Below are 17,750 nucleotides of genomic sequence, written 5' to 3'. Positions count from 1 at the left end.
AAACAAAAAACAGCCGGGCGCGGTGGCTCAGGCCTGTAATCCCAGCACTTTGGGAGGCCCAAGCAGGTGGATCACGAGGTCAAGAGATCGAGACCATCCTGGTCAACATGGTGAAACCCGTCTCTACTGAAAATACAAAAAATTAGCTGTGCATGGTGGCACATGCAAGTAGTCCCAGCTACTCAAGAGGCTGAGGAGAATTGCCTGAACCCAGGAGGCGGAGGTTGCAGTGAGCTGAGATCACGCCATTGCACTCCAGCCTGGGTAACAAGAGCAAAACTCCGTCTCAAAAAAAAAACAAAACATAAAACAAGGCCGGGCACGGTAGCTCACGCCTATAATCCCAGCACTTTGGGAGGCCAAGGCAGGTGGATCACGAGGTGAAGATATCGAGACCATCCTGGTCAACATGGTGAAACCCCGTCTCTACTAAAAATACAAAAAATTAGCTGGGCATGGTGGTACGCGCCTGTGGTCCCAGCTACTCGGGAGGCTGAGGCAGGAGAATTGCCTGAACCCAGGAGGCAGAGGTTGCGGTGAGCCGAGATCACGCCATTGCACTCCAATCTGGGTAACAACAGCGAAACTCCGTCTCAAAAAAAAAAAAAAAAACAGCTCGACCTGATATTACATATACCCGTTCAGCTTTAGGGTAGAAAGACAAGAATACTTTTCTCAGCCAGGTGCACTGGGTTGCACCTGTAATCTCAGCACTTTGGGAGACTGAAGCAGGCAGATCACCTGAGGTCGGGAGTTTGAGACCAGTCTGCCCAACACGGAGAAACCCTGTCTCTACTGAAAGTACAAAATTAGCCAGGCATACTAATTAGCTGGGATTACACATGCCTGTAATCCCAGCTACTCGGGAGGCTGAGACAGGAGAATCGCTTGAAAACAGAAGGCGGAGGTTGCTGTTAGCCGAGACCACATCATTGCACTCCAGTATAGGCAACAAGAGCCTATTACACATGTAATGTTGTCAGGGAATTACTGGAAAAGCTAACAATTTTTTTTTAACTTTTAAGTTTAAGGGTACATGCACAAATGCTTTACATAGGTAAATGTGTGTAATAGTTTACACACATTTAATAGGCAACAAGAGCCTATTAAACTCTGTTAAAAAAAAATAAATTAGGCTGAGAAAAAACTTTTTAACTGTTTACACATTTGTTCATTTTTATGTCATTGGAAGAGACCCCTCAATATATTTCAGAGTCAAGGGGTAAAATTTTTTTTATTAATTTTTAAAAGGGTATAATCTGGGGCCAGCACAGTGGCTCACACCTGTAATCCCAGCTACTCAGGAAGCTGAGGTGGTAGAATCGCTTGAACCTGGAAGGTAGAGGTTGTAGTGAGCCAAGAACACACCACTGCACTCTAACCTGGGCAACAGATTGAGACTCTGTCTCCAAAAAAGAAGGATACTGGGCAACAGCACCATCAACACAAAAAGTTCTATTAAACCCTGACACCCACTCAAAGGTCACCTCTTCTATAAAGCCCTCCCTGATTTTCCCACTTCTATGTCAGTGGCAGAATTGATCACTATTAGCATCCAGTTTCCCAATATCTTATAAGCCTTTTTATGTACAAGTGTTAGTCTCCAGAATAAATTAATCATTTATTCACCTAAAACCATGATAATGAACTATAAACTCTTACAGGGCAGGTATATTGAACGCTGTTCATCTGTGTAATCCAAACATCTGATACATAATAGTGTCATATACACAAAAAAACAAAATGTTGTTACTGGAAAAGCTAACAATTTTTTTTTAACTTTTAAGTTTAAGGGTACATGCACAAATGCTTTACATAGGTAAATGTGTGTCATAGGGATTTGTTGTGCAGATTATTTCATCATCCGAGTATTAAGCCTAGAACCCATTGTTTTTCCTGATCCTCTCTCTCCTCCAATAGGCCCAGTATGCATTGCTGTTCCCCTCTATGGGTCCATGTGTTCCCATCCTTTAACTCCCACTTATAATGAGAACATGTGGTATTTAGTTTTCTATTCCTGTGTTAATTTCCCAGGAAAAATGACTTATGGCTCCATCCATGTTTCTGCAAAGGACATTATCTCATTTTCTTTATGGGTGCACAGTACTCCACGGTGTATATGTACATTTTCTTTATCCAGTCTATCATTGATAGACATTTAGGTTGATTCCATGTCTTTGCTATTGTGCATGGTGCTGCAATGCCCATACGCATGTGTCTTTATAATAGAACGATTCGTATAGTTTTGGGTAAATATCCAACAATGGATTGCTGGGTCAAATGGTATTTCTGTTTTTAGGTCTTTAAGGAGTTGCCACACTGTCTTCCATAATGGTTGAACTAATTTACACTCCCACTAACAACAGTGCATAAGCGTTCCTCTGTGAATAAATAATTTTAGGGGTGTGGGTCAGGGAGGAAAAAAAAGAAAAAAAAATTTTAATTTTCTTAGAGGTTATCTTTTTATACAAATGGTATACAAGGAAATTTTCGTGCCGGGCACGGTGGCTCACACCTGTAATCCTAGCACTTTGGGAGGCCAAGATGGGTGGATCACCTGAGGTCAGGAGTTCAAGACCAGCCTGGCCATCATGGTGAAACCCTATCTTAAAAAAAAAAAAAAAAAAAAAGGAAATTTTCTACAGGCCTAGGCCATCCAGCTACTCTGCTGAGAGGCTACACTCTTATTCCTCAAGCTGTCCTCTAAGAGATGACCCAGGGGATGATATTCAGTAGACACTCCAAGAGCTATGGCCACTGCAAGCATCTTGGGTTATCCCACACATTTCTGAAACTCGTGACCAAAAAAAGACTGGAAGTCTGCTGTAAAGGGCCCCGTAATTTCTCCAAAGCAAACCTTTAACCCAGATAATGTGTGTGTGTGCCTAGGGAAGATAAAAGGAGAGAGGCACATATTTTTTTTACCCACAGTGGAGTTCCAGAGGATTATTTTCTACTTTCTTCTCATGTAAAATATTTACAGACTTGGTAGGACAAGATGGGTGGATCACCCGAGATCAGAAGGTCGAGACCAGCCTGGCCAACATGCCAGAAACTCCATCTCTACTAAAAATACAAGAATGAGCCAGGCTTGGTGGTGGAAGATTGTAATCCCAGTGATTTGGGAGGCTGAGGCAGGAGAATTGCTTGAGCCTGTAGAGGTTACAGTGATCTGAGATCATGCCATTGCACTCTAGCATGGGTAACAAGAGTGAAATGCCCTCTCCAAAAACAACAACAACAACAAAAAGTTTACAGACAGAAAACAAATCTTTAAAAACCTGCCCTCCACTGCAGTGTAAAAACATGATTAACAAAACACTGTGTTTGAAATGTATAATAAGGGCCGGGCGCGGTGGCTCAAGCCTGTAATCCCAGCACTTTGGGAGGCGGAGGCGGGTGGATCACGAGGTCAAGAGATCGAGACCATCCTGGTCAACATGGTGAAACTCCGTCTCTACTAAAAATACAAAAAATTAGCTGGGCATGGTGGCATGTGCCTGTAATCCCAGCTACTCAGGAAGCTGAGGTAGGAGAACTGCCTGAACCCAGGAGGCAGAGGTTGCGGTGAGCTGAGATTGCGCCATTGCACTCCAGCCTGGGTAACAAGAGCAAAACTCCATCTCAAAAAAAAAAAAAGAAATGTATAAAAAAGGACAAAAAGTTGATAGTGTAAATTGGAGAGGAAGTTGTCCTTGTTTCCTACATTCGAGAATGTAGGAATGAAAGTAGAAATTTATAATTTTACTGCAAGCCTCAGTTAAGCTAGGGACAGGGTGGTGGATTAGAAGTTCTGTTTGCCATACATTAGGAAGTCACACAGGAAAATCAGTCCTCCTGCGGAGTGTTAAGATAGTTAAAAAGAAAAAAATTAGACTGAAGTGGCTCTAGTGCCCTGTGTTCATAAGTAAAAAATAAAACCTAACTCGAATTCATTTCTTATAAATTACTATTTTTGGCAGAAACAAAATTCAGCCTTAACCAATCATAAACCTGCAATTAACATCTGATTACATAACCAGAAACTTTCCACCTAAATCATACAAATAAGGTGACTACATAATTGTAACCAATTCTTGAATTTGGTTTCCCTTCTCACACGCCCCCTTTTTTTTTTCTCACACACCGTTTATAAAACTCTTTCCTTTATGCCTCTCAGGTGGGCCACATGTTAATAGCTGGGTGCTTTCCATTTCACCAACCACTGCTCGAATAAACTTTTAACATTTTAACACTGACTCCCTTTAATTTTTAAGAGAAGAGGCCCGGCGCTTGTAATCTTAGCACTTCAGGAGGCTGATGCGGGCGGGATAACTTGAGGACAGGAGTTCCAGACCACCTTCCACCATGGCGAAACCACTTATCTACTAGAAATACAAAAATTAGCCAGACATGGTGGGGCAGGTCTGTAATTCCAGCTTCTCGGGGGCTGAGGCGCGAGAATTGCTTGAGCCTTGGAGACAGAGGTTGCAGGGACCACGCCACTGCACTCCCGCCTGGGCGACAGAGCAAGACTCCGTTTCAAACAAACGAAATTTTTAACAAAAGAGACTGGGAGCCCCACCGGCCGCAGCTTCTCCCACGCAAACACCGGGTCGGGATTGTGCACAGGTGACTCGGCTGGCATCCCTTAACAATCCAGAAAATACTCTGGGCTGCGGGTGCAGAGCTGCCCAGGGAGCTCCAAACAGGGCGCCATGGGAACGAGAGGGGACGCTGGGTTCCCGGCTGCGGGCCCAGCTGCCATCTTAGGGCCAGAGGGTCCTGGGGCCGAGCTGCGCCAGCGGGGGCTCAGGTCCCTGACCCAGGAGCCGACCGTGGGAAGGCCGGTTCCGCGGGTTTCACAGCCCGCTCTCCGCTCTCGAGATGCCCAACCCCGCACACTCACCCTTTCCCAACTTCCAGGATGTCCTGGCATCTTAGCTGTGCGTCTCCCAGGACCTGCAGATGACAGGGAAACGGAGGCTGTGACAGAGTCACCGGGGTGAGGGGTCCCGAGGTGGAGGACGCGGAACAGCAGAGAAGGATCCCACGTTTTAGTGGAAGCGAAAGACAAAGGCCCCGCCAAATGCCAGAAGCCACGCCCTCCTCCTCAACCGCACGCCTGATTGGATAAAGACCCAGCACGCTCTCCATACCGCCATCAGTCCCTCAGAATTAGTGCATTTTGTGGACAGGAAAACAGACTAAAGTAGATGTGGTAACATGCACAGGAAATTACAGCTAATTAAAAAGTGAGCTGAGACTTGAAATGCACTTGCTCTTTCCCTTACCTGGGTCTGCTTGTATAATACATAATATTTGCTACGTAAGAGTAAGAAAGGCCGAGGGGTGGCTCAAGTCTGTAATCCCAGAACTTTGGGAGGCTGAGGCGAGCGGATCACAAGGTCAAGAGATCGAAACCATCCTAACATAGTGAAACTCGTCTCTACTAAAATACAAAAATTAGCTGTCGTGGTGGCAGGCGCCTGTAGTCCCAACTACTCGGGAGGCCGAGGCAAGAGAATGCTTGAACCCGGGAGGCGGAGGTTGCAGTGAGAAGAGATCGTGCCACTGCACTCCGGCCTGGCGCCTGGTGACAAAGCAAAACTGTCAAAAAAAAAAAAAAAAAAAAGTAAGAAAACGACATTTGGGGAGGGTGGAGGGTGAGTTAGAAAAAAACATATATATAAAGAAAACATTTGGACTTTTTTTTTTTTTTGAGATCATGTTTTGCTCCGTTGCCCAGGCTGGTTGCTCACTGCAACCTCCCCCTCCCGGGTTCAAATGATTCTCAAAAACAAACAAACAAAAAACTCTGATATATAAATAGAAAGTGCAGCCGGAGGTGCGGAGGCTCAGTGTCTAGAGCTGTGCTGCTTGGGCTTGCTTGCTGGCTTGTGGCCAGGTGAACTCTGGGTGTGAGGTGGTTCCCACCCCGGATCTACAATCCCCACCACTCTCCCCAGGCCCTGAGTAACCAACACAAGGCAGTGCTAAAGAGCAGGTGAGTGACGGGCATCAAGCCCATCCAGGAAGATTTGAATGCCCTCTGGGCTGGGGCTGTCGGGGGTAGGGACTATGACTCTCAAAAAACCAGGATGCTTATAAAAGCTGAAATTTTAAAATAATTGTTAAATATATTTTTAGTTTTGAATAGCCATATAGTGTATTACTTAAAATGCATATGACCTTACACAGAAGGATAAAGGCAAATACCCTGTTGGGTGGGCCTGGCTTAGCTCAGGTAGGGAGCCCGGTCTGAAAAGGCTGCAGCTTAGATTGTTGGTCTTCATTCAGCCGAGCGTCTGATCAAATCTTGTCACTCAGGGCCTGAGGGGGTGGGCTTTTAATGATTATCCAATCAGGGACGCTGGCCTGGGAATTGTCCAATCAGGCACGCAGGTGGAATGGACAGGGCGGCTTCCGGGATGTGGCGGGGCCTTTGTCTCTTGCTGCAGCCGGAGTTCCTGGTCTTGTCTTCACTTCTATGTGTCTCTGTTCCTAGAGGCCCAGCTAAGATGCCAGGTCTCCTAGAAGCCTAGAAATGGTGAGAGTGCTGGGTCCGACATCCCGAGAGAGGGGAAGGGGCTGTGGCGGGACTCAGGCCTCCCTGCAGTCAGCTCCACAATCTGCGCCCACAGTTCTCCTTGCCCAGCTTGGCCTCAATCCCTTCAGCCGTAAGATGGCGGCTGTGCTGACAGCCGGTCCCTGGGCGTCCTGTCTCCTCCCTGCGCAGTGATTGTGCCCTGGCCTGGAGCCCTCTCTGGGCAGCTCTGCACTTGCAGCCCCGCGTCTTTCCCAGATTGTGTAAGGACCACGAGAGGGTAATCAGGGGAGAATTTTGACTGCTGCTGGCTTCATGAATGAGAAGAGCTTTGGTCCGTGGCATTCCCAGTTTTTCTTTCGTTTTATTAAAAATTTATGGGAGTCAGGGCCGGGCGTGGTGGCTCAAGCCTGTAATCCCAGCACTTTGGGAGGCCGAGGCGGGTGGATCGCGAGGTCCAGAGATCGAGACCATCCTGGTCAACATGGTGAAACCCCGCCTCTACCAAAAATACAAAAAATTAGCTGGGCGTGGTGGCGCGTGCCTGTAATCCCAGCTATTCAGGGAGGCTGAGGCAGGAGAATTGCCTGAACCCAGGAGGCGGAGGTTGCGGTGAGCCGAGATCGCGCCATTGTACTCCAGCCTGGGTAGCAAGAGCAAAAACTCCGTCTCAAAAAAAAAAAAAAATTTATGGGAGTCAAAAGGCTGGGCGCGGTGACTCTCACGCCTGTAATCCCATCGCTTTGGGAGGCCAAGGCGGGCGGATCGTGCCACTGCACTCCAGCCTGGGGGACAAAGGGAGTCTACGTCTCAAAAAAAAAAAAAAAAAAAAAAGGCGGGGGGAGTTATCGCAAAAATATTAAAGAATTAAATGAAAGAGTTGTTCAAAAATTGTCCTTGGGAGGAGCTTCAAGCAAAGACTTTTTTCTTTCTTTCTTTCTTTCTTTTTTTTTTTTTGGAGACTAAGTCTTGCCCTTGTCTCACAGGCTAGAGTGCAATCTCAGTTCACTGCAACCTCCGCCTCCCATGTTCAAGCAATTCTCCTGTCTCAGCCTCCTTGTGTAGCTGCGATTACCAGGCGCCTGTCACCACGCCCGGCTAATTTTTGTATTTTTAGTAGAGATGGGGTTTCACCACGTTGGCCCCGCTGGTCTCGAACACCTAACATTTGGCGAACCACCTGCCTCTGCCAACTAAAGTGCTGGAATTACAGGCGTGAGCCACGGCGCCAAGTGTAATTTTCTTATTTTTAGTAAAGATGGGATTTCATCATGTTGGCCAGGCTGGTCTCGAACTCCTGACCTCAGGTGATCCACCCTACACGGCCTCCTAAAGTTCTGAGATTATAGGAATGAGCCACCATGCCCAGCTGGAAAGACTTTTTTTTTTTTTTTGAGACGGAGTTTCGCTCTTATTACCCAGGCTAGAGTGCAATGGCGCGATCTCGGCTCACTGCAACCTCCACCTCCTGGGTTCAGGAAATTCTCCTGCCTCAGCCTCCCAAGTAGCCGGGATTACAGGCACGCGCCACCACGCCCAGCTAATTTTTTGTATTTTTAGTAGAGATGGGGTTTCACCATGTTGACCAGGATGGTCTCGATCTCTTGACCTCGTGATCCACCCACCTCGGCCTCCCAAAGTGCTGGAATTACAGGCTTGAGCCACCGCGCCTGGCCCTGGAAAGACTTTTTTTTAAGGTGCGTGATGCAAAAACTTAAATTCAATAATCAGTTACAGTTACATAATTTCTTTCTTGCTTGCTTTTTCTTTTTTGAGACAGAGTCTTGCTCTTTTGCCAGGCTGGACACAGTGGCGCAGTCTTGGCTCACTGCAACCTCCGCCTCCCGAGTAGCTAGGAGGACTGGAGCGTGCCAAACATCCCACTAAATTTTGTATTTTTAGTAGAGACTGGGTTTCACCATGTTGGCCAAGATGGTCTCGATCTCTTGACCTCATGATCCACCTACCTCGGCCTCCCAAAGTGCTAGGATTACAGGCGTGAGCCACTGCTCCCGGCACGTAATTTCTTAATTTTTACTTTGAGGGTAAAATTTTCCCGGTTTCATAGTGAGAACTTAATTGGCAATTTATAGTTGGTTAAGACTAAATTTTGTTTCCCCCAATGTAGTAATTTACCAAAAAAAAGCATTTCAGTTATAATTTTTTTAAGTAGGAATTCAGGGACCAGAGCAACCTCAGTCGAATTGTCTGCCACTTAAATATTTTCAGACTCCATGGGGGACTGATACTTTCCTGCATTTTATACAAGTGTCCCAAGCAGCTTCTCAAATCTCCCTCTATCTCTGGTTTGCAATAAAATACTAAATTTTGAGCTTCTTCTGACAATCTCAAATGTCAACTTCCTTTCCCTCATTCACATTATTAACTATTTGTCCTTTAGTGTACATTTTACATACCATATTTTAATTAATCATTTTTCAACAAAGCATTGGATAGCATATTTAAAGAGATTTGTTTCTGTTTGTAAGTATCTCCTGTGAGGAGAAAGCAAAGAATAATCCCGTTACTGTATTCTTAAAAAAAAACTTCGTGCCTCCTTTTCTTTTATTTTCCCTAGGCACAGAGATCTTAAAAGAATGTTTTGGGGTCAAGTTTTCTATTGTTTTATTTTGTCTTGTTTTGTTTGGGAGCTTTATTGGGTGATATGTCCTCAGGCACCCTTTAGTTTTTTCCAGTTCTGGGTTTCAGTAGTGTCTGTGAATAAACCAATATACCCGCCATGACTATGTCTGCTAGAGTGTCTAGTGAAGATCAGCTCCTGGGTCATTTTCTCCCATAAGACAATCAGATACAGAATGTAGCCTTTCAAGGGAGCAGTCAGTTGAATGCTGGGGGCTGAGAGGAATCTCCTGGTATATATACTCTTCCTTTGAAAAGCTAACCCCTTGAGACATTAAGATTGTCTTCACTCCATGGGTGTGGTGGCTCATGCCTGTAATCCCAGCACTTTGGGATGCCTAGGAGGGCGGGTCACCTGAGGTCAGGAGTTTGAGACCAGCCTGGCCAACGTGGTGAAACCCTGTCTCTATGGAAAATAGAAAAATTAGCCAGGCATGGTGGCACATGCTTGTAATCCCAGCTACTCTGGAGGCTGAGGCAGGAGAATTGCTTGAACTCTGAAGGCGGAGGCTGCAGTGAGCCGAGACTTTGCCATTGCACTTCAGCCATGGCAACGAGAGTAAAAACTCCATCTCAAAAAGAAATAAATAAATAACATAAAAAAGATTGTCTTCACTCAACTCAGTTTCCATTTCTTGAAGATACATTGCTGGTCAGCCAATCAGATGCTGGTGTTAAGGGGAAAACACAATTTCTGTACCCTGGGTACTTTAAGATTTGTGGAAAAAAATAGTATCACAAAAAATAAAAACCTGACCCCGGTGAGACTGTGCAAGAACTTGCAAAGTAAAATGTACTTGGGGCACTCACTGGGGCATAGTGCAGAGTCTCCTGAGAAGGTGGTCATTGGGCAATTAAGTGAGTAGGATGGGGTGGGAGAATCTCAAGTGATTGAATGGCCTGACTTGACATATGAGTGAGACACATGTTTTCTAATCAGCACTGCCACCCCCTAGGATTGTCATCTTAAAAGATTTGTTCACTTATGTTAATATCAGGTTTTGTTTATGTGTTTGTTTGTTTGTTTGTTTGTTTGTTTTTGACAGTCTCACTCTGTCACCAGGTGCCAGGCTGGAGTTGCAGTGAGCACAATCTCGGCTCACTGCAACCTCCGCCTCCCGTGTTCAAGCAATTCTCTTGCCTCAGCCTTCTGAGTAGTTGGGACTACAGGCACATGCCACCACGCCCAGCTAATTTTTGTATTTTTAGTAGAGACAAGGTTTCACCTTGTTGGCCAGGATGGTCTCAATCTCTCGACCTCATGATCTGCCTGCCTCGGCCTCCCAAAGTGTTGGGATTACAGGCTTGAGCCAAAGGTCAGTTTGTTTTTTCTTTTTTTTTTTGAGACGGAGTGTCACTCTTGTTACCCAGACTGGAGTGCAATGGCACCATCTCGGCTCACCGCAACCTCCACCTCCTGGGTTAAAGCAATTCTCCTGCCTCAGCCTCCCGAGTAGCTGGGATTACAGGCATGTACCACCATGCCCAGCTAATGTCTGTATTTTTAGTAGAGACAGGGTTTTACCACATTGGCCAGGATAGTCTCGATCTTCTGACTGTGATCTGCCTGCCTCAGCCCCTAAGAGTACTGGGATTACAGGCATGAGCCACCGCACCTGGCACGTTTAAGTCTTTAATTTATCTTGAGGTAATTTTTGTATAAGGTGTTAGGAAGGGGTCTAGTTTTAGTTTTGTGCGTATGGCTAGCCAGTTTTCCCAATACCATTTACTGAATAGGGAATCCTTTCCCCATTGCTTGTTTGTGTCAGGTTTGTCAAAGATCAGACGATTGTCTATGTGTGGCGTTATTTCTGAGGTGTCTGTTCTGTTTCATTGGTCTATATATCTGTTTTAATAACAGCACCATGCTATTTTGGTACCAGCACCATGCTGTTTTGGTTACTGTAGCCTTGTAGTATAGTTTGAAGTCAGGTAGTGTGATGCCTCTAGTTCTTTTCTTTTTGCTTAGGATTGTCCTGGCTATAAACATATGAAATGCATTACAGAACTGCATGTCATCCTTGCACAGGAGCCATTGTTAATCTCTATCATTTCAATTTTAGTGTGTGTGCTGCCAACGTGAGCACTCTGTAACATAATGTTGAGCACATAGTACCTGTTCAGAATGCACTGCATTAATACTGTGTGTATGTGTTCTCAGAATACAGGTTTATTCAGACATTGCTGCCTTCTGTTTAGCCTGTAAGTCTTTTTTTTTTTTTGAGATGGAGTCTTGCTCTGTTGCCTAGGCTAGAGTGCAATGCCCTGATCTCCGTTCACTGCAACCTCTACCTCCTGGGTTCAAGCAATTCTCCCGCGTCAGCCTCCTGAATAACTGGGATTACAGGCGTATGCCTGGCTAATTTTTGCATTTTAGGTAGAGATGGGGTTTCACCATGTTGGTCAGGCTGGTCTCGAACTCCTGACCTCAGGGTATCTGCCTGCCTCAACCTCCCAAAGTCCTGGGATTACAGGTGTGAGCCACCGCACCCAGCCTAGCCTGTAAGTCTTAAGGAGTCAGCAAAGAATTAAGATGCTCAGTGGTTGTCTTCATTTGTACTACAGGTATTTGTGGTGTGACAAGAGTGCTCAGTGTAAGGGACTCTGTGCTGTGCCTGCTTTCTCTAACTAGTGTGTTTTTTTTTTTTTGAGATGGAGTTTTGCTTTTCTTACCAAGGCAGGAATGCAATGGTGCGATCTCGGCTCACCGCAACCTCTGCCTCCTGGGTTCAGGCAATTCTCCTGCCTCAGCCTCCTGAGTAGCTGGGATTACAGGCATGCGCCACCATGCCCAGATAATTTTTTGTATTTTTAGGAGAGACGGGGTTTCACCATGTTGACCAGGATGGTCTCGATCTCTTGACCTCGTGATCCACCCGCCTCGGCCTCCCAAAGTGCTGGGATTACAGGCTTGAGCCACTGCACCTGGCCTCTAACTAGTGTTAATAATAATTACAGAGCAAGCAACATCAGCTTTGACAGGAAACTTGTTTAAAACACCCATTCACAGACCCTTTCCAAACCTGCAAAATCACATTACATAGAGTGGGGCCAAAATTACCAAGTGATTATAAACACATTAAAGCTTGAGAGGCAATGCTTATCAAAGTGTTACAAGCCCAGGTTCTCATTAGAATCCAATGGCCAATCTGCAGCAATCTCTTTACTTTTGGTTTTTCCACAGGTTCTGTTTAATATTCTGGGCGGAAGCATTCATGTTTTTTGTTTGTTTGTTTTTTGAGATGGAATCTCACTCTGTTGTCAGGTTGGAGGTCAGTGGCCTGAACTCAGCTCACTGCAACCTCCACCTCCCAGTTTTTTAAGTGATTCCCCTGCCTCAGTCTCACGGGACTACAGGGTGCGCCACCACACCAACGGGGTGTCACCATGTTGGCCAAGATGGTCTCTATCTCTTGACCTTGTGATCCATCCACCTCAGCCTCCGAAAGTGCTGGGATTACAGGCATGAGCCACTGCCCCTGGTGCATCATGTTTGTTTTTTTTTTTTTTTTAATAAAGTTCCTCATGTAACTTTAAGGTGAGACCAGAATCAAGTATGAGGGGTTCAAGACATTCATGAGAGCTAAGTTCCATCTTTGAACTAAAGGGTGGTCACAGGGCCTGCCCTGGTTGGGTTTGGTAGGGACAGGACAGGACAGTGTGGCCCATATTTCCATTACTGAAGAAAAAATTGCTGGTTTCTGTGGCAAGGGAGGGCTTCTAAAGACTAGAAAAGAGAAATTGGTCAGTTGAGCTGACTCACGCCTGTAATTCCAGCACTTTGACTCACAAGGTATGGAGTTTGAGACTAGCCTGACCATTGTGGTGAAACCCCATCTCTACTAAAAATACAGGGCTGGGCGTGGTGGCTCACGCCTGTAACCCCAGCACTTTGGAAGGCCAAGACAGTGGATCACCTGAGGTCAGGAATTCAAGACCAGCCTGACCAGCAAGGTGAAACCCCATCTCTACTAAAAATACAAAAATTAGCCAGGCATAGTGGCAGGCGCCTGTAGTCCCAGCTACTAAGGAGGGTAAGACTGGAGAATTGCTTGAACCAGTGAGGCGGAGGTTGCAGTGAACTGAGATTGCTCCACTGCACTCCAGCTTCCGAGCGATGGAGCAAGCCTCCTTCTCAAAAATAAAATAAAATAAAAATTAACTAGGCATGGTGCCTCACACCTGTAATCTCAGCTACTCAGGAACCTGAGGCAAGAGAATCACTTGAACCTGGGAGGCGGAGGTTGCAGTGAGCTGAGATTTCGCCACTGCACCCCAGCCTTAGGTGACAGAGCGAGACTGTATCTCAAAAAAAAAAAAGACAGAAATTGTATCTTAATCTTCACACTCTTTTTGCATAAAGGACATAAATGGGTAGACTTTTTCTGCAGGTCCTGATCCTTCTGCCTGTGAGTGGGGTGGTAGCAGATAAACTGATGGTGTCGACACCTTCAAAGGCATATTCTCAAAATGCAGATGTACTTTGTCCAGAGAATCTCCTCTGAGAAAGATTTCCAGAAAAGGAGGAGAAAAAGGGGAAAAAAAGGCTTCCTTCTTAAGCTAAATATGTCTCAGATTAAGAGCTGCGTTCACTCTGCCTCCTGCAAGGCCATGCATTTAGTATCCGAAAGTATTTACTTTTCTTTTCTTTTTTTTGAGACAGGGTTTCACCATGTTGGTCAGACTGGTCTTGAACTCCTGACCTCAGGTAATCCACCTGGCTCGGCCTCCCAAAGTGCTGGGATTACAGACGAGAGCCACCACACCTGGACAAGTATTTACTTTTCTACTTGTGTTTTTTCTCCCTAATGAATTTATTTTTATTTATTTATTTTATTATTATTTTTGAGATAAAGTCTCACTCTGTTGCCCAGGCTGGAGTACAGTGGTGTGATCTCGGCTCACTGCAGCCTCTGCCTCCCAGGTTCAAATGATTTCTCCTGCCTCAGCCTCCGAAAAGCTGGGATTACAGGCACCCACCACCACACCAGGCTATATTTCATATTTTTAGTAGAGGCAGGGTTTTACCATTTTCGCCAGGCTGATCTCAAACTCCTGACCTCAAGTGATCCACCTGCCTGCCTCAGCTTCCCAATATGCTGGGATTATAGGCATGAGCCATTGTGCCCAGCGCCCTAATGAGTTTAAATACTTTAATTTTTTTTTTTTTTGAGACGGAGTTTCGCTCTTGTTACCCAGACTGGAGTGCAACGGCTCGATCTCGGCTCACCGCAACCTTGGCCTCTTGAGTTCAGGCAATTCTCCTGCATCAGCCTCCTGAGTAAATGGGATTACAGGCACGCGCCACCATGCCCAGCTACTTTTTTATATTTTTAGTAGAGACGGGGTTTCACCTTGTTGACCTGGATGGTCTCGATCTCTTGACCTCGTGATCCACCTGTCTCGGCCTCTCAAAGTGCTGGGATTACAGGCTTGAGCCACCGCACCCGGCCTAAATTTTTTTATTATAGCTGAGGGTCTCTAAAAAATAATTTTTTCTTGTATACCAGAGCCTTGACTATATTCTCTACATCATGGCTTTGTATATTTCTTATAGATTTCTTACCATGAATTTATAATCTGCAATATTAAAAATGTTCCTTTTGTGGCTGCTGAACATGGGACGGTGTGTATACTCAAGATTACTATTTTAAAAAAAGCTGGGGTTCTCAGTAAAAATGGAGAACACGTAAGGTTCCATCCGTGTTTCTCATTAGTTCTGTGCATAAACTGATTAAGAAAATGCCTATTAAACAATATGGCATTTATTAACCAGAAAATTCTGAGAAACATTATTAGGAGATACCTGCCCTCCAGGGTGCTCAAGAAAGACTACCTAAAGTCACTATTAAAAACTACAAAGTGGCTGGGCGAGGTGGCTCACGCCTATAATCCCAGCACTTTGGGAGGCCGAGGCAGGTGGATCACGAGGTCCAGAGATCGAGACCATCGTGGTCAACATGGTGAAACCCCATCTCTACTAAAAAAATACAAAAAAATTAGCTGGGCCTGGTGGCGTGCACCTGTAGTCCCAGCTACTCAGGAGGCTGAGGCAGGAGAATTACTTGAACCCAGGAGGCAGAGGTTGCGGTGAGCGGAGATCGCGCCATTGCACTCCAGCCTGGGTAACAAGAGCGAAACGTCTCAAAAAAAAAAACAAAACAAAAAACTACAAAGCATAGGAGATACCTGCATTGTGAACTTTGCATAAAACTGATGTTTTATGGTTAAATTTAGACTATAATTTACTTTTTCAGGATGCAGTGTCCCATCAGTGATGCCGTGTCCTTCTGTGTGTATCAGCAGAGTATAAAAATCTGTCCTAGTGTAGTTGATGTTAACGATTCACTTGGTTAAATATCTCTCTGACAAACTGTTTTACTATAAGTATTTTTCTCTTTATCATTAAGTATATATTTATGCAGCAGTGCATAAACCATCACTTTTTTTTTTTTTTTTTTGAGATGGAGTTTTGCTCTTATTACCCAGGCTGGAGTGCAATGGCGTGATCTTGGCTCACCGCAACCTCCGCCTTCCGGATTCAGGCAATTCTCCTGCCTCAGCCTCCTGAGTAGCTGGGATACAGGCAAGCACCACCATGCCCAGCTAATTTTTTTGTATTTGTAGTAGAGACGGGGTTTCACCATGTTGACCAGGATGGTCTCGATCTCTTGACCTCGTGATCCACCCGCCTCGGCCTCCCAAAGTGCCGATTACAGGCTTGAGTCACCACACCCGGCAAACCATCACATTTAACCTGGCAGCTGCCCTTCTTTCTTAGGTTTTCTTTGTATATATCTGTCTTTGGTAGATGAAGGCTCTCATCTTTGTTTAAAGGCCAAAAAAACTAGGAAAAACACAGGCTCTTCAACATACTAGATTTTAACAAAATATTGTTCTCTGACCAAATATATTGACATTACTGGTGAGCTTGTTAGAAATTCAATCAGACTATATTTCACATCTTCTCAAAAAACAGTTTGCATTAATAAGATCTCCAGTTTATTGTATACATTAAAATTTGAGAGGTGCCTTCCAACTTGATCTGTCATTTTCATTTTACAAAGCTTAACAAGTTGATGTTTATGTACTTGATTTTATGCTTTATTATCCAGAAAGATATTATATATTTTCTAGTGTTATGGATTTTATGCCACTCTCTTTTCTAAGGGTTAGAAAATACCTTGGAGAATGTTCCTGTGTTAAAAAAAAAAAATTATTTTATTGGAAAATTTCAGTCATTCCTGTAAGTTGGAACCAGTTCTCTTTGCTTTCTTATTTTTACCTTGAGTCAAATTATAAATTCTCCCCATGGCTACTTTGTAAACGTTTGTGTGTGCTTTTCAGGAACCATTGAAATTTAGGGACTTGGTCATAGAATTCTCTCTGGAGGAGTGGCAATGCCTGGACTCTGCCCAGCGGAATTTATATAGGAATGTGATGTTAGAGAACTACAGAAACCTGGTCTTCCTGGGTGAGGAAAAGTTTAATACGCAATTCCTATTATCCCCTAAAGGTTTCAGTTTTTTCTTTTCTTTTTTTTTTTTTTTTGTAGAATTTTTTTGGTAATTTATGCTTTGCATAATTGAGATTCACATCCCTGTTTTTATAAAAATTTTAGGAATTTGTCTCTGTAAAAAATAATTTTTTCAACTTGTTTTATCTTGACACCTGAACTTTCTGCATTCCTGAGCTAATCTTTATCCATCACTCTAGATTAGAGTGGCAATTCCAGAACATTAGTGGCATAAAATATTGTTGCCCACACTTTTTTTTTTTTAAAGACAGGGTTTCACCATTTTGGCCAGGCTGGTCTTGAACTCCCGACCTCAGGTGATCCACCTGCCTCGGCCTCCCAAAGTGCTGAGATTACAGGCATGAGCCACCATGCCTGGCCTATTGCCCACACTTTAACATGTAACTGCCAATTTTTGATTTGTTGTACTGGGCAGTGAAATTAAAAACTAAAGAATTTAGAACTAAAATTTAAGAACTAAAAAAAATTTTTTTTCTTGAGACGGAGTTTCGCTGTTGTTACCCAGACTGGAATGCAATGGCACGATCTCGGCTCATCGCAACCTTTGCATTCTGGGTTCAAGCAATTCTCCTGCCTCAGCTTCCCGAGTAGCTGGGACTACAGGTGCACAACACCATGCCCAGCTAATTTTTGTATTTTTAGTAGAGACGGGGTTTCACCTTGTTAACCAGGATGGTCTCAATCCCTTGACCTCGTGATCCACCCACCTTGGCCTCCCAAAGTGCTGGGATTATATGCATGAGCCACCGCGCCGGGCCTAAGAACTAAAAAATTTAAGATGCTTTTAAAATATTTAGAAATTTATTTTATAAATCAGTATTTTGAGATTAAGGGACAAGAATGTTATATTTTATCCTCTTTACTAAGCACATTGCCAGGTTGGTGATTATAGAACATGAGCAAGACTTAGGTTATTTATTTTCAATAAAACAGGTATTGCTGTCTCTAAGCCAGACCTGATCACTTGGCTGGAGCAAGAAAAAGAGGCTTGGACTATAGAGAGACATGAGATGGTGGCCAAACCCCCAGGTAGGTAAGAATGTAAGT

The 17,750-nt window shown here is 44.6% G+C and overlaps 2 protein-coding genes and 1 non-coding gene across 4 annotated transcripts in view; 1 reads left to right on the top strand and 2 right to left on the bottom strand.

The window, feature by feature from the left end:
• LOC108589621 (uncharacterized) overlaps positions 1-5,060 on the bottom strand; it is an 88,531-nt gene extending 83,471 nt beyond the window's left edge. The window contains exon 1 of the mRNA XM_035285644.3: positions 4,889-5,060. The gene's annotated coding sequence lies outside the window, so the exon portion shown is untranslated. The remainder of the gene's footprint in view (positions 1-4,888) is intronic.
• A 1,366-nt stretch (positions 5,061-6,426) lies between these two features.
• The window catches only part of LOC118142830 (uncharacterized), a 33,671-nt gene continuing 22,347 nt past the window's right edge, over positions 6,427-17,750 (top strand). Inside the window, exons 1-3 of one of the 2 annotated variants that reach the window (XM_035285501.3) lie at positions 6,427-6,529; positions 16,514-16,640; positions 17,637-17,732. In XM_035285501.3, coding sequence (XP_035141392.3) covers positions 6,527-6,529; positions 16,514-16,640; positions 17,637-17,732 — 226 coding nt within the window. In that variant the 5' untranslated portion in view covers positions 6,427-6,526. The remainder of the gene's footprint in view (positions 6,530-16,513; positions 16,641-17,636; positions 17,733-17,750) is intronic. The other variant, XM_035285502.3, reaches the window with a different exon arrangement.
• On the bottom strand, positions 11,151-11,253 carry LOC118150351 (U6 spliceosomal RNA). The gene has a single exon (XR_004738461.1). It is a non-coding gene; the product is annotated as a U6 spliceosomal RNA (small nuclear RNA).

The sequence above is a fragment of the Callithrix jacchus genome, chromosome 22, assembly GCF_049354715.1.
Source record: "Callithrix jacchus isolate 240 chromosome 22, calJac240_pri, whole genome shotgun sequence".
Classification (NCBI taxonomy): domain Eukaryota; kingdom Metazoa; phylum Chordata; class Mammalia; order Primates; family Cebidae; genus Callithrix; species Callithrix jacchus.
The sequence above is the reverse complement of the archived record's forward strand: the minus strand, read 5'-3'. Positions and strand labels throughout refer to the sequence as shown.